The sequence below is a fragment of the Petaurus breviceps genome, unplaced genomic scaffold (genome assembly GCF_028583685.1).
Source record: "Petaurus breviceps papuanus isolate PSGF00001 unplaced genomic scaffold, PetGlider_PUasm1.0 164, whole genome shotgun sequence".
NCBI lineage: Eukaryota > Metazoa > Chordata > Mammalia > Diprotodontia > Petauridae > Petaurus > Petaurus breviceps.
Genome location: NW_027185735.1, coordinates 12,179,112 through 12,196,649, shown reverse-complemented (window position 1 = coordinate 12,196,649; position 17,538 = coordinate 12,179,112). Strand labels below are relative to the sequence as shown.

Here is a 17,538-nt window from a genome sequence, read left to right as displayed (position 1 = left end):
GGGTAACCAACTGGCCTCAAACCTCTCTGTGAGTTAGGGGTATGTCCGTCCACCCAGGCATGTGGAGACTTCTCCCTGAGGAATGGGCAGACAAGAATAATGTTGTTCCAATGGCCATGAAGGCAGCTGAAGCAGGCACTGTGGAGCACTTAGAGTTTGGTCAGATATAGAAGACACCATGGTCATCCACTGCATCCCAGGAAATCACCAGTCATCACCATTCTTGCCACTGGACACCAATGACATTGTAAGACAGAGTGAGCCTCAAGACTGTGCAACTCTGCCTCACTTAAATCAAATCCATGCACAAGTACTTCATCCATCTTGAAGTACTGTGGAAACAGGTGAGTGATGAAGCAGCAGGTGTAGATACACTGAAAACTGTAGCCACAACCCTGCATGTAGGTGACCCAGGCCATAGAGTTGTCTTCTGGCTAAACCAAAGCAACAGAGGAATTCAGCAACCTCTTGGGGGTCTGGCCAGTTCTTTTAAGAACCGCACTGCTCACCTAATTGTGAGAAGAAGGAGCTAGAAAAGGTGTCCTAAAAAATCATCTGCTTCATCTAAACTTTGGCCTGTTTACCTCAGCAGGTGGGGATCTCACCCTGCAGTTGAAACAAAAACCAAGAAAACTTTTGCGAAGATGATTCCACTCACCACTGGTACATGGAATGCGTACACACTTATGAACAACATGAAATCTAGTAGAACTGAGAAACAAACAGCTCTTGTTGCTAGAGAACTCATTGAGTATTATATTCAGTTAGCAGCCCTGAGTGAAACAAGGCTGGCAAATGAAGACCAGCTTACTGAAGTCATAGTTAGATACATATTTTTCTGGAGTGGCCATTGTGGTGAAGAACACTGTGAAGCAGGTGTTGGTTTTACAATCAGATCCAGTCTAGCCAGCAAGATTTCATGCCTCCCAAAAGAAGTGAATGATAGGCTCATGACAATGCAATCACCATTTGCAGGAAAGCATCAAGCTATCAGTGCATATGCCCCTACCATGATGAATTCTGATGAGGTAAAAAAAAAAAATTGCATTAAGACTTGGAGAGTCTCATCATCAATGTGGCAAAGGAGGACAAGCTTATAATTCTGAGAGACTTTAATGTCAGAGTAGGCACAGGCTATCAGACATGGCAGGGAGTCCTTGGGAGGAATGGAGTCAGAAACAGAAATAGCAATGGCCACTTATTACTGAAGACTTGTGCATCCCATGACTTCTCATCACCAATGCTGTCTTCTTCCTACCTAATCACAATAAAACATCATGGATGCATCCTTGAAATACCAGTGTGATGGGGGCCTAATCACCTAACATGGAGATACCCATCCAAATCTTGTCCTTTCTACCTTTGTAACTTATGATATGTGACCCCTTCTTTCCATCCCAATAGTCACTGCCCTAGTAAAGTCTCTCATTACCTGACTTTTATAATAGCCTTCTAATTGGTCTCCCTGACTCAAATTCCCCACTCCAATCCATCTTTTATGGATTTTCCTAAAGTACAGGTCTGACCATCTCTGCTTGCCTAATAATAATCACCTATGGCTTCCTATCATGTGCAAATCAAATATAAAAATCCTCTGGCATTTAAGACTTCACAACCTGGACCTTTCCTAATTTTCTAGTGTTCTTACACTTGACTTCCCTCTATGCACTTCATAGTCTAATGTTAGTCTATTTGCTTGTCCTTACACTTAATACTCCATCTCATCTCTGTAGCTGTGCATTGGAAATACTCCATGCTTGAAATGTTCTCCTTCCTCACCTGGCTCCTGATATCTCTGCCTTTTTTCTGGACTCAGCTCAAATCCCACCTAGTGTAAGAGATCTTTCCTTATCCCACACATAGCTAGTGTCTTCCCTCTGAGGTTACCTTCTATTTATACTGTATGTCTATATCTTCTAGGTACCTAGTTGTTTTCAAGTTATCTTCTAAATTAGAATATCAATTCTTTTAGGGTGCTTCCTTAACTTTCTTGGAGAATTTTTTTTAAATTTTATATCCCGAGTATTTAGCAATAACCCTAGCACATAGCAGACACTGAATGCTTGTTGACTGACTTATTGACAAACAATGAAAACAATATCCTCAAGGAGCTTATATTATACTGGGCGGGGGGGGGAATTTGTAGACAAAACTCCAATTCATTTTTCCACTTATTTGATTTTATGAGACATATTCCTTTGTTAAATGAATGCTAAATCATTGTTGATTATTTCATAGATTCATTTTAATGAGAAGTGGTTGAAAAGAGATATATTTAGGCTTGATTTCAAGAAAAACTTCCTAAATATTAGAGCTATCCACTCCCGCAGGGGTGGTGGTCTCCTCATCTTGAAGATTTTCAAGGAGAGTCTGGATAACCACTTGTATGAGTTGGACAAATGGTCCCCACAAACTCTCAAATTCTGTAGTTTGGTAATGCAATATTATCTATATGATTATTTCAAACATCATATCTTAGCTATATGATATATTAACTGCACAAAATCAGTATACACATAATAGTGAAATGTAGATAAAATTTAAATTAAGCAATATAGTATAGCGGAAAGTACACTGAGCCGAGTCAAGAGATGGGCTCAGATACTGACTCTGCCATGAACTTCCTGTATGATCTCAAACAAGTTCTTCAGTTTCCTTGTCTGTATAAGGAAGAGGACAGAATAAGTGATCTTTCATGTCCCTTTCAATTCAAAAAATTCTATAATCATAATAATTCTATAACAAAATAATAACAATTTTCATTTCTCAAGTTAAACATATTTGGGATATGGAATTCAAAGAAGGCTTTATGTCTCAACTGATCACTGAAGTTGCATTAGATTCAGTTATGTTTGTATTAGATCAGAACATCGTACCTGTTTCCTTATGAGAAATCATAACATAAATGTGTTGTGAACAATTCTAGCTATAATATGAAATTCTAGTTATAAATATGAAAATCTGTTTCAAGTCTGATGCTGTGTGTGAAGTTAACATTTCTCTCACCATTGACCATGGAGTGCAGTATTAAATATTCACCTGGATCACTCATTGCTTGAAAGAGAATTAGAATAAAGATCAGAGATTCACAGTCACTGCAGTCACCTTGATTAAAATCCCAATGTAGCTTTTTCAAATCTTTATTGTAACCCACAACATGGCAAGACGCTCTGATTTAATACCAAATGTCTGCCCTGGAGGGTTTTTTACTATTCCATGAAGTGCTTTTAAATAAAATGCCAGAAACTATTAGATTCATCAGTTGATAAAGGAAAAAGACGTAGGTTTACTTCTAAATGTCATATGTGTGTGTGCGCACACTGGATACACACACACACACACACTCGAGTGCACACACACACAAAGAACTTTTATTCTACAAAAAGAGACTTGAATTTTTAAAAATCGATTAAAAAATTACTAACTCCAGAGGTAAAAAAAGATAATAAAAGCACAGTCTCCTTTGAGTAAGAATCAACATTACCTTTCCAACAAATGGCACTAAGTGATGTTCACACATTGAAAACATGTCTATGTCCTTTACAATCACCATCTCATCATGGTCTTCATCAAATATAGCGTCATTCAGGATATCTGAAATTAAATGTTTGTTTTAGTAATATACCTTCCAACTTTGCAAAAAGAAAACTGGTAGCAAAACATTGACAACTTCAGTTTTTCATATTTTAATCTGCATTGTTATGACAGAGACAGAGGCTTATTATTAACCCCTCCAAGCACCTGTTTATCTAAGGACATTTAAGGATGTTATGTCATTCTTCAGACCTTCATTCTAACCAAGAGTCAAATTTTCCCTTGAACACAGTAATACCTTGTTTCAAAGGACTCTGCTGAAAACTGGGTTGGACTATCTCTATCCAGAAGTCCAGACACATTGCCAAGATGCCTGGTCCCTAGTTAGAGAAGCCATTTCAGAGATGGGTAGGAGTACAGTGGAACCAGTTCTACCCAGTTTGCAAACTAGTCATTAAATTATCAGTGTGAGCATTTACATTTCAGAATATAAGTAATTGCTATAAATCAAGGCTTGATCTGGTGTTTTGTTGATTGTATAGACTTGAGAAAATGTAAATAATGTACATATTCCCTTTCCCATCCCAGTTGTTAAATGTTTACCAGCATATGCTTTTCTTCCTCTATAAACATTACTTGAGCTCATCAGGAGCTCTGTAGAAGGCTTCAATCCCTGAAATTAAGTTATTACCAGACTGGATGACTGTGTGATGAAGATGATGATGATGATGATGAGCATTTATATAGCACTTCAAGGTTAACAAAGGGCTTTACATTCATTATCTCATTTGAGGTAGAGTAGAAGATGGGAGTACTTATCCTCTTGCAGAAAAGAAAGGATATTTGATGAGTCACCAGGAATATGATCCTCTTAAGTCAAGTTCCCCAATGGCACTGAATAAGAATTTAAGTCTAGATTATCATCCCTAAAGCCACATTTAAATATGTGGTAGAAATTCGTTAGAATGATTGTCAGGATAATTAAAGTTGAAGGGTTAGACTTCTTACTAAAAACTAGAAAGGGAAAACTGAATAAAACTTTCCTTTCAAATTTCCTTTTCTATGGAATTAGTTTTTCCATTCTAAGCACTCTACCATAATCATTTCTCATTTTTTTTGAGGCTAGAGAGAAACAGTCTCCCTGTGCTCCAAAACATATTCTGGGTTTTGTCATTTTTAAGATAATCATGGCCAAATAAAAATTTCAATCATATTTGAGAATGTCCTGGTTATGGAAATAAAAGAACAATTTCTTAAAATTAAGAATAAGGAGAAAAGGTGCTGTCAAATGGAATAAAGGCTACAAAAAGTTTTAATTTTATCTTCTCAGGACCAGAACATCTCCTTCAGTTCAGGCAGCAATTCCAGTCTTTTAATTAGGAAGAAGTCTCAGCAAGTAACATAAACAATGGGCATTACTGATACACTCTGCATGGGAAATATTCAGATAATCAATCAACCATACCATTTACTATGTGCCTACTCTATGCCAGGCATTGCCCTAAAAGCTGAGGACACAAAGACATAAAATAAACAGTCACTACTCTCAAGAAACTTACATCATATCAGGAAGGACTATACGCACAGAAACATATATACACACATACTATGTGTATATATACATATGTACACACATTATATATACACATACATATGCATGCATGTATACATAAATATATGTATATACACATGTGTGTATATGAGATATACTTATCTCCAAAAATAAACAAAAGGGGCACTGGGAAAAGACACTAGGGAGATGGCATAAGGCTTCATGTAAAAACTGGTACTTGAGCAGACTTTTGAAGGAAACAAGTAATTCTAAGATGTGGAGGTGAAGAGGAAATTCATTTCAGGTTTAGAAGACATTCCATACAAAGATGGGAGGTGAAATGTTGAGTATGAAGAACAGCCAGAAATTCATTTGTTTGAACCAAAGAGTAAATGAAGGAGCATAATCTATAAGACAGGTGGGAAGGGAGATTGGTGCCAGGTTGTGAAAGGCTTTAAATGTTAAACACAAAAAGTTTCTATTTGATCCTGTAGGCAATGGGGAGTCACTGGAGTTTACTGAGCAGGGTCATAATATGACCTGCATTCTAGGAAAATGTCTTTGTGGAGGCTGGATTGGAGGGGGGAAAGACTTGAAGAAGGGAGACCAATTAGGTCTCCCCTAATTGGAGGCTATTGAAATAGCCTAAGGTTAGTGTGATGAAGGCCTGAATTAGAGTGGTGGCTATGTGAGTAGAAAGAAGGGGAAATTTTTATGTGAGAGATGCTGTAGAGGTAGAAATTGGAAGATTTAGCACCTGATTGGATACATATGGAGACCGTGGGTGAGAAGTCAAAGATAATACCAAAGTTGCAAAACCTGGGTAATTGGTAGGATGCAGATAATTACCCTCAACAGAAATAGTTTCCTGTTTCTCAGAAGGAGGGTAGTTTTCTGGGGAAACACAATGAACTTTATTTTGGAAATGCTGAATTTGAGATGCCTATGGAACAACACGTTTGAAATATCCAACAGACAGTTGGTAATGTGGGACTGGAGTTCAGGAGAGAAAACAGGGTTAAATGTGTAAATCTGAGAATCACCAGAAAAGAGATGATATTTAAGCTCATGGGAATGGATGGGGTCACTAAGTAAGAGAATTCGTTACTCACAATATATCAAAGCCACTTGTATAGAACACAGCAATGATCTGGCAACCAGCTCAATATTAACTGTGTCCCAATTTTTTCATTAAGATGCCTAATTAGCTTTATTTATTCAAGTTATTATTCTTCTTCAGTGAAGTTTTTCCACACTGTATTTACTTATATTTTACTCTAACATGTATATATCTGAAAGCTCCTATCTGTAACTAATAAAAACAAAACAAGATCACAGATTGTTTTAATTTCCTGCCTGCTATCAGCATTGAGTAGGTAACCCTGGAAACCAGGATTTGAGACATCATTTCTTATTATTGATTATAACCAACAAAGGCCACAGAGAAGTCATCCAGAGCACTCTCTAAGTTAAGGGTTTGTTCAAAATAACCTAAATACGTCAGCTCCAGGCTGTATAGTTTTAATTGTCATTTGCTGTCATTTTATTGTCATTCTGAAGGATGAAAACAACCAAAAATCCATAATATATTTTGCTCTCTCTTTTAGGTGCTTCATTTTTAAAGTCTCCTTTTGAAAATATAGTACAAATCAAGGGGTCCATAAGGACCTTGAACTATAAAGTTGTAATCATCAAAATTCATTTGGTAATGGTTAGAAAAAATTAACAGGAAAGGAAATCAGTGCAGTAGTCTAGGTAAGCAAGAAAGAAGAACAATAGAAAACAGCAATTCAGTATTTTATAAAGACAGTCATATAAATTACCAAGAGAAATACTCTTTTTTAATGAGAATTACTCTAAAAACTAGAAGGCAGTCTTGCAGAAATTAGGTTTAAAATAACATCTTACTTGTTATACCATAATAAGTTCAAGTGTATATACCACATATGTCCTGAATACAAAGGATCATACCATTAAAAAATAAATAAATAAAAGTGAGATTGGGTACCTTTCACAAGTGTTGGCCTTCCTAATCTTGACTCTATACTCAACCACTTCAAAATTTTAATTGTCCTTTATTCATGAATCCCTTGCCCAACCCCAACTCTGGATTATTCACATCATCTATCTCCTCTGCTCCCACTGACAAAGTGCACAATGGTGCTAGAGGAAGTCAGGCAACCATGACACCTGGATCAAATACAAATTTTACATCTAATCTCAACTGGTCCCTCAGTGCATCAAGACAAATTTTTCTTGCTCCCTCTTACCAAACTGATTTTCTATGGTTGTTCCTAATCTTCCTTAGTCTCTTCTCAGGACTCACCCACAACCCTCCTCTCTACAGAGAGGACCTTTTCAACAGAGGACCTCATACTGAGAAAAATAGAATTCATTCCCTATGAGTGCCCTTTTCTCCCCATCTCTACATCTCCAAAGCCCTTGACTGATGATCCTATAATCTTTCTACCTTTAGTCTAGTTTCTTTTTTTTATGATAAGTGGGCTTTAATATAAACAAGTGCTGGAATTAATCAACGTCAATTTCAAGAAGTTTCTTCTCAGAATCTGGGGAGGTGCTTGGATCTATATTATATTCTTTTTGCTTTTTTTTTTTTGGAAGGCAATTGGGGTTAAGTGACTTGCCCAAGGTCACACAGCTAGTAAGTGTGTCAAGTGTCTGGGGCCAGATTTGAACTCAGGTCCTCCTAACTCCAGGGCCAGTGCTCTATTCACTACGCCACCTAGATGCCCCAATCTATATTCTTTTCAAGTAGACTGAGCCCCTCCATGGCTATCATCCTGTCCTTCCACTGGTCCATTCTGTTCCACATATTCATCATCTTAACTTTATTAAGACCAACTCCTACACATGTTGATTCCATACCCTCCCAACTTTTTCAACAGATTACCCCCACAATCATCCCTTCTCTTTCTCTAATCTTTAAATTCTCTCTTCCTACTGTCTCCTTCCCTATCTTACAAAGTACCCAGGTCTCTTTCATCCTTAAAAACTTTCACTTGACCCTACCGTCTTCTCAAGCTTTTTGCCTATAGTTCTCTTCTCCTTCCAAGCCACTCATGCAGAAAAAGCTGTCTGCTCTTATTGCCTCCACTCTCACTCTTGGAAGTTATCAATGATCTCTTTGTTGTCAAATCCAATAACCTAATTTTAATCTTCATCGGTCTTGAGCTGTGTAACATATGACAATGTTGTCTAATCTCGTCTCTTAAATATTTTGTCTTCTCTGTGATTTCATAACACTGCTCTCCCTTGGTTCATTTCCAAGCCATCTTATTGACTGCTCCTCAGTCTCCTTTGCTGTAACATCACCCATGTCTCACCTCTTCACTGTGGGTGTGCCCCAAGACTCTGTCCTGGGCCCTTTTTTTCTCTATACTTTCTGTTTTGGTGACCTCAGCAATTTCCATGGATTCAATTATCAGTTCTATGTAAATACTTCACAGATCTCTATATCAAATTTTTTTCCTAAGCCTCAATCCCATATCACTAGTAGATTAAGCATTTTGAATTTGATGTCTCATTTGCATCTCAAACTCAATATTTCTAGAGCAACTGCCCCCCCCCCCAAACCTAGCCTTCTTCCTAACTTAGGTATCTTTTTTTTTTTTTTAAAGCAATTGGGGTTAAGTAACTTGCCCAAGGTTACACGGCCAGTTATTTTGTGTGGGTGTTAAATATCTGAGGCCGGAACTGATCCTGGGTCCTCCTGACTCCAGGGCCAGCACTCTTACTGCGCCACCCAGCCGCCCTCTAACTTAGTTATTTCTGATATGGTCATGGCCAGTCTTCTAGGTACCCAGTTTCACAACTTTGGAATCAACTTCAACTCTTCTCTCTCCTTACCCCACATTACTCATTTGGTAATAGTTAAAAAAAAGGAAAGAAAATGGGTGGTAAGCAAAAAACAAGAACAATGCAAAACAATAATTCAGTATTTTACAAAGACAATCACATAAATTACCAAACTACTCTTTTATAATGAAAATAACTTCAAAAACTAGAAGACAGTCTTGTAGAAATTAGGTTTAAAAAAACATCTTACTTGTTATACCATAATAAATTCAACTGTATACCATATATGTCCTGAATACAAAGAATCATACCATAAAAAAAAAGAGATGGTTAGCTTTCACAATTATTGGCCTTCCTAATCTTGACTCTATATCAACTAGTTCAAAATTTTAATTGTCTTATACTCATGAATCCCTTGCCCAAACCCCAACTCTGGATTATTCACATAAACTTCTACAAGATCTCTCCCATCTAGTCCTTCTTTCACACATCTTCCCCTTCTCCCCACTCACATAGCCACCATCCTAGTTCAAGCATTTATTACCACTGGCCTTAGATTACTGACTTTACTGGTCCTTGACTTAAATCTTTTCTCCACTCCATCCTCCACTTAGTTACAAAAATGGCCATGTCATCCTGTTGATCAACAAATGCCAATCACTCTCCATAATCTTTAGTATCAAATACAAACTCTTCTGTTTCACATTTCAATCCCCTTACAATCTAACATGACCCACATTTCCAGGATTATTACACACTTTATAGCTCAGCCAAATTGGTTGTCTTGTTATTCCTGACTAGTGAAATTCCTTCTCATATATACAGTGACTACAGTTTAAATGAAGTCATTAAAAGCAAGCAGAATTTTGAATAATGGAAAAACTAATAAAGGTCCTACAGAGCAGCTGATAAAAATTTCCCTTTCCTTCATGGCAGAGCCCTGGAGAATAGTAAAACAGAATATTACACACATCATCAAATATAATCAATAAAATGGAAATTTATGGTTATTTTTTTTTCTTTTTAACAAAGGAGTTTTCAGTCTGTAGATGAGTGGGAAATATCTATGAGGTAAAAAGACAAAAGGAGCCAATAAATTTTTTTAAAGAAAATATAGTACAACAGGACATTCTAGTGTTCCACTAATGGCCCATCTGCAGTAATGGAATATAAACATTCTATTAAGCATACATACTATTCTGGGCTGAAAAAGAAAAACAGTACATGGTATTTATCTTCCTTTAAAAAACTCGAATGTTAAAGGATAACATATATAGACATTAATGTAAAAAAGGAAAGAGTATTGAACAAGTACTCTGAGAAGAAATTAGGTGAATGGAACCAAATATATGTTTCAATGGGAGAAGAAAGAAGAAAGAACTCTCAAAAGATACTAACTGTTTTGGGTATGTGATTGCAGGAATAATATTGCTGCTCAATGCTAATTTCCAAAATAGAGACCCAAGAGGAAGCTAATCACCTGCCTTTGTGTGTCATCTCCTTCAGAGGTCAGTAGATAGACTGACAGCTAAAAGAGAACACAGAGCACACAACATTATGTTGCTGCCTTATGATGCAAACTGGTTTCAAAACAGCTCTGCTCACAAGTATATGGACTATAATAATCATTCACAGGTTATCTGTTTCAATGACTCATCGAACAGATTACTGAAATCCTCTTTGAGCACCTGACTTCAGACACTGCTTCTAGGTGTCAACTTCAGTTCAGTGTCTGTCATGGAGCTACTCATACATACATCACAAAGTTCCTCTTATCATTGTAATTTAATGATGTGAGATATTTAAATCACTCCAATTTCTTGGAAAATACTTTACAACACACAAGCCCATCACTCCCTTTTTGAGTATGCTCTAAGATAATTTTAACACTGATGCATTTCCTGGTAACAGACTTTTTCCTGCAGGCTTCATCTATGCAATCATAGAACCAGAGAATTTGACAACTGGGAGGGACCATAGAGGCCATCAAAACACACTCATTCCAAAACGGAATCTCTACTCACATACCCACCCCATAACATAAGGGACAAATGATATAGACCAGCTTCTGATTAAAAACTTTCAAGGAGGAAGAACTCACCACCTCACTTTCAGACTACTAACTGTTTGGAAGTGTCTTATGACATTCACCCTAAATTTGTCTATTTGCCACTTTGGTTTGCTCTCAGAGGCCACATGACAGTCCTTCAAATACTGAAACAGGACTACCATTCTCTCTTCTTATCCCTCTTCTTATCTCCATACTAAATATACCCAATTCCTTCCATCAGACTTCATTATCAAAGCCCTTCACCATCCTGATTGCCTTTCTTTGGACATTCAATAATGTATTAATGTTTTTCTTAACCATGCTACTTAATTCCAGAAGAGATCTGACAAAGCAAAGTATATAGTGAGACTAATGAGGCCCCTGTCTGTCAGTAAGTCAGTTAATAATTAGGGCAAGTATGTAGTACAGTGGGCCTGGAGTCTGGAAAACCTGTGTTCAAATTTAGCCTCAGACATTTATTAACTATGTGATCCTGGACAAGCCATTTAAATCTCTTTTTACCTCAGTTGCCTCATTTGTAAAATGGGATAATGATAGCACCTATCTTCCTGGGCAGTTGTAGGGATCAAATTAGATAATAATTGTAAAGGGTTTAGTCTGGCACATATTGAATGATATATAAATGTTATCTATTATTATTAAGAAGAATGTTTTAATTTATGGAATAAAGCAAGCATTTCTGTAACATAGTAAAATAAAATGATGATTGTACATGAAACTGCAAATCTATGAACAACTTGCTATTTCTTTCAAATATACAACAAAATTATCCATATCTGGGAAAAGTTGTAAAAAAAAATGGGGGAAGGGAGCCAAAACTTAGCCTGAGTACTACTTTCTAAATGAGGCCTTTCCTAATGCCTCCCAACCCACCCAATTGTTTGTTCCTTCTTCCCTTCTCCCAAATTGCTTTTTAAATTTATGATTTATATATTTTGTACTGACTTATACATGTTGTTTCTCCAACAAGGGCTATTTTGTTATTGTCTTTATATGCCAATCACCTAGCATAATGACTGGCACATTAATAAATATTTGTTGGGATAGCTAGGTGGCTCAGTGGATAAACTAAAAGGCCTAGAGTCAGGAAAACTCATCTTCCAAGTTCAAATCTGGCTTCAGACAGCTACTAGCTGTGTGACCCTGGGCAAGTCACTTAATCCTGTTTGCTTCAATATGTAAAATGAGTTGGAAAAGGAAATAGCAAACCACTCCTATATCTTTGCCAAGAAAACCCCAATTGGGGTCAAGAAGAATAAGTCATGACTAAAACACAATAACAAACAACGAAAATTGTTGTTGGCTTCTTGCACCCTGCTGGATGAGAGGGCAGGTGGGAAAGACAGTACTGACTGTAACCAAGAAGTCTCCTGTGCCCCTACCCAATTGTCACTCCCTTGGTCCCAACCCCTTGGACTTGGCTATCCCTGCCCCAATAGGGAACCCTGATGTCCAAATCACAATACCAGCTGTCAGGTCATACGCTCCCCCATCCTCAAAGATTCAGGAATCTCGAAATTATCAAGTCCCCTTACTTACCCTCCTGTTAGCTGTACATAAAACACTTAACAGCTCTAACCACATGTTGGGAAAAGATTGCTGGATCTGTGTTGAACCCCAGCCTCCTTACTATGTAGGGGTGGCACTATATGCCTCAGTCACCCCTACTTCCAACACAGAGAATTGTGAGTGGGTGTAATAAGAATGTAAATTTTAAAGATCTTCCCTGCCCCTAGGCTAATGTGCACCTGAAGCCTGGGGTGGGGGAAAGCTTGTTTTTCAGTAGATACTTCTTGATTGGCCAGTGAGTCAACAAGGTTGTTACATTCTCTGAGCCAGGAGAAGGCTATATAAGCCCTGATGTGTAGCTTTGTTTTGGGACTCACTTTGAGAAGTGTTCTGTGATTTGATCTGAATTCTGGGAAGCCGTTGTTGAGAGTCCCCCAGCTTTGAAAAACCCAGAATGTGGAAACCCAGATGTTGACTGGGTATGGATGTAATGGTTGGACAGTTTGGAAAGCTGTCTACTTGATGTTTCTGTCTTGATAATTATGCCTGTATACTTTGAGGTTCAGGGTGCTGACCTTTTTCCCCTGAACAAGGTAAACGATATATGTCTGACTGATTAAAGTAAGCTTGTTAACCCATTTTGAGTTGCTTTCCTTTATCAAAGCAGATCCAAGAACCTGTATGGGCAGCAAACCCTGAGGACGTGCTTGGGGTGCTTGCTGCTACAGTGGGACCACCCAAGGCTCACCCTCAGGGATGTACAGGGAACAGGTTTCTGCCTCATATCATCCAGCACTCCTTTATCCAACTCTCAGTATAGCTCAATTTGTGGATAAATCCACAAGATTCAGGCCTCTAGCTCAGACTTCTACCCCGCCCCTCTAGGAGCCTGGTGGCCATGCCACAATGGCTTTACCCAAGTGTGTCTCTGCTACAGTGTTCCTCAGAAAACAATAACACACTGAGGGCCCCCTGTGCATCCTAGGGGCCATAATTCCCCAGGTCACCCTTCTCCCAGATGAACAAGGTTGGCATTACTTTTCCCCAGAAAGGCAACTGAGCCACCACTGAAGGCGGGCTGTATCACTCTTCATTCCCATATCAGTGGGCTTGGGCCTTGTGGGTTCTGCAGCGATCGGGATGGCAGCCTTGATTAAGGGGGAGGCCAACTATCGGGCCTTAAGTACACAGGTAAATATCAACCTCTCCCACATGGAGCAGTCCATCTCAGCCCTGGAAAGACAGGTGGACTCTCTGGCAGAGGTGGTTCTCCAGAACCACCGAGGCCTTGACCTTCTTTTTCTTAAATAAGGTGGCCTGTGTGCAGCCAATGGTGAGGCTTGTTGCTTCTCTGCAAACAATTCTGTAGTGGTGCAGGAGAGTCTGAAGTTGGTACGCCAGAATATTGCTAACAGACAAAGGGAGCTGGAAAAGTCTGAGAATTGGTATCAGTCCCTGTTCTGGACAATCCCCTGGCTCACTACATTGGTATCAGCCTTGGTTGGTCCTTTCCTCTTCCACATAGCCCTGATTGTAGGACCCTGTCTCATTAATCGATTTCTACAATTTGTCAAGTCCCGTGTCAACTCTGTTAAAATGTTAATTGTCTGGGGCGGCCAGGTAGCACAGCAAGTAAGAGCACCGGCTCCAGTGTTGAGAAGACCTGGAGATCGAATCCCGGGCTCAGACACTTAGCACCCACCCAGAAACACCTGGCCGTGTAACCTTGAGCAAGTTACTTAACCCCAATTGCTTAAGGGCAGCCAGGTGGCTCATCGAGTAAGAGCACCGGTTCCAGTGTCGGGATGACCTGGAGCAAATCCGGGCTCAGATACTCAGCACCACACCCAGAAATAATAACTGGCCGTGTAACCTTGAGCAAGTTACTTAACCCCAATTGCTTAAAAAAAAAAATGTTAATTGTCAGGGACCCAGGCTACCATCCTTTAGGAACAGAATTGGATAACCTGGATGATGTGGCCCCAGCCATGTCAAAGGTTTGACATACCTACAAAGAAAAGTAGGGAATGTTGAACACAACTCCACCTTCCCTTCCCCTAATGGATCTGTGAGCAGGAATTTCAGCACAACTCTACCCTTCCCTCCCCTAATTGATCCATGGGTGGGAGTTTCAGCCTAAGGTAAAATCCCTGCTACATTCTTCCCTGTCCCCTGCTCCCCACCCCCACCCCTGCCAGTGTTCTCCATCTCCACCCGTTCTGGGTTCCCTGTCCCTCAGCCTATGAAAAAACTTCTCGAGGGGGAGGGAAAATTCAAATATACACTGACCAATCACTGATTGTAGTTTCAGTTTACATAACCTGACTATTGTAATCTCTTTAAAAACCAGCATATTGCTCATGCCAACTCACTGTCTGATCTGGGTATGTGACCCCGAAGTCCTGAGGTAATAAAATCCACTTCCAAATTTAATCTCTGGGATCTTCTGTCTTGCTCCTTTATGCCCTACATTAAGGAGCCTCAGTATCTGTGACACTTGCACTGGACAAGCAGGCCAGAGTCATCTGACACAGAGTGAGTCTGTGCTAGATCATTGTCAGGTGCTGTCACACCTCATGGAGGCAAGATGGGGTCTTCTATACAGAAAGGTTGTGGGAGGATTTTAAGGATGGTCTAGGGGAGGAGTTTGGGGAGGAGGAGGAGTCATTGAGGTCAGACTCTAGTAGTGAGTGATTAAGGGTGGGAAGTAGCTAGAGGTTACCTGGAGACAATGGAGGGTTTGGGAGGATCAAGAGTGAGAGCTAGCTGGACAAAGGAGGGCTAGACTAGTAGAGGTTTGGGCCCAGCTATAATGAAAGGCTTATGGCCTCAGGCAAATGCCTCATCAAATGGGAAGATTCAATCACAGTTCAAGGGGGTTCCCAGAGCCTGTACCTCATCACATAGGGTTTTTCTGGAGTGGTTTGCCATTTCCTTCTCCACTGGATTAAGGCAAATAGGTTAAATGCCTTCTCCAGGGTTACAAAGCTAGTCAGTGTCTGAGGTCACATTTGAACTCCAGTCTTCCTGACTCCAGGCCTGGCATTCTATGGACTGAGTTGTCTAGCTGCCTCTTACACACATATGTATATGTATATGTATATATTACTATGAAATAACATGAGCTATCATGTGGAAGACATGATAACTGACACAGAATCAGGGTTAGTTCTATAAACAGAGAGAACTTCATAAAGACATGTTTTTAAGAAGGACCACGGAGACTCTGGTCCAAGCACAGCCTATGGAAGCACACTAAGATGCCTACTTCCCTGCTCCCTATTTTAAAAATACTAAGAAAAGATTTTTCTCCACATTGTAGTCTGAAGCCTTTGGACTAATATTGTAAGAGGGGACATTATGATATCTTGTTTTGCTCCCAGAGATGTTATTGGGAGATAATTAACACTCCCAAGCTGTGTGGGAAGCTCACTTATTTTACTAAGACTATGGCCATCCTGGCATCAGGGGCAACTAGAAATGTGAGGGTGTGACCTCTAGGGTGACACCCAGGTCACTAGTATCCTCACTACCACACCAATGTAATCTGCATAAGGAGAGAATGTAGGGAAATAAAGTGAGGAATTTAAATTAACCCTAACGCTAACAGGAAGGACAGAATAGTACCGGTATAACCTCACTCCAGTATCAGTGTGGGTGTTCCTAGTGAGCACCACACCCATTTTCCTTGAGGGAAATGTAATAAAGGTCTTCCTCTGTCCACTCTGTTTCTGAGTTCTTTCAGTGAGAAGGGGTTTGTCCTGTTAAGGGACATTATCATGTGGATCTTCCTAAGGGTGCCTAGGGAAGCAGTGCACAGCACAAGCTTGTCCAGTTTAACTCCCTGACCCTGCAGGGGAAGTCTTGTGATTCTCACAACCCAGTTTCTCACAATGTGAATAAGAAAACTGTTTCAATCTTTAAGTATCAGTTTGCTACACTGAAATCTCCCTCCTCCCCCCACCTTCTTATATCAAAGGCCTAACAGGTTTCTAACCCACCCCCAAGCCCAATAGTCTGAGGAGCTCAGGAAGGCTTTCTCAATTTAAGTGATTAGGATGATTAGACTAAGAAGGAAGTCTGAATATTTCAGTTAATTGAAGTATGAATTCACCTTTGACCAGGCAGAAAGGAAAATCCTTGGAGGAAACAGTAGAAAGAGGGATTGAATGAATTTTTTTTTTTTTGCTTTTTGGAGAGAGTATGACTTGCCCTAGGTCACAAGGCTATTAAGTTTTAAGTGTCTGAGGTCATATTTGAACTCAGGTCCTCCTGACTCCAGGGCCAGTGCTCTGTTCACTGCACCACCTAGCAGCCCTGGGATTGAATGATTTTAAGAAAATTATTCCCTTGGTTTGCATAGTGACATTTTAAGTTACTTTTGAATTGAGAATCCTTCCTTAATGCTCTGCAATTTTGTCTATTATTTAAGAATATTATAAATTAAAATTATAAATATTATTAATAACTCTAAAATGGCTTGTTAGATTTTCAAAAGTATTGGTGATGGGGTGCTTGGGAGCTATATCTATAAAATCAATTTGTAATACCAATTTGTAACATCAGTCTGTGAAACCAATTTGTAAAATCATACACCCCCCCCTCCCCCCAGCCTCAGAGCATTAACTCTACCCAGCAACAACTCATAAATTGTTTATCTCAGCTTGGAACAATAACAAGCTACACCTATGAATCCTTCACAAAAGTATCTATAAACATTCCAGCTTAGGCAACTATTATCTCCCCCTTGTATAGTGTCCCACTGCCCCCCATGAATCCTTCAATACCCTATCTCTTGGTTAACTCCTTAGTAATTATCTGAGTCTCCGTTAGCCTTTGTTTCCAGACATCAATCTTGTCAAACATGACACTGATAGGTGGCAGACTGGGCACTTCTCTGACAGTCCTTGACCGCTAGCTGACTTAGTGATGTTTGAAGCCTAAAACCACACCTCCAGGAAGCCCCCCACCTTGGGCTATTTCCCAGTGAATTGTGGGCAATACACCTTCGAAGTTGATGTTAAAAGTGCATGTTCCTTTAAACACTGGCCCCACC

The 17,538-nt window shown here is 39.4% G+C and overlaps 1 protein-coding gene across 1 annotated transcript in view; it reads right to left on the bottom strand.

Annotated features, from left to right (window-relative positions):
• Positions 1-17,538, bottom strand: part of GCH1 (GTP cyclohydrolase 1) — a 78,071-nt gene that overhangs the window by 18,175 nt on the left and 42,358 nt on the right. The window contains 1 exon segment of the mRNA XM_069082334.1: positions 3,485-3,594. Within this exon segment, the coding sequence (XP_068938435.1) occupies positions 3,485-3,594 (110 nt within the window).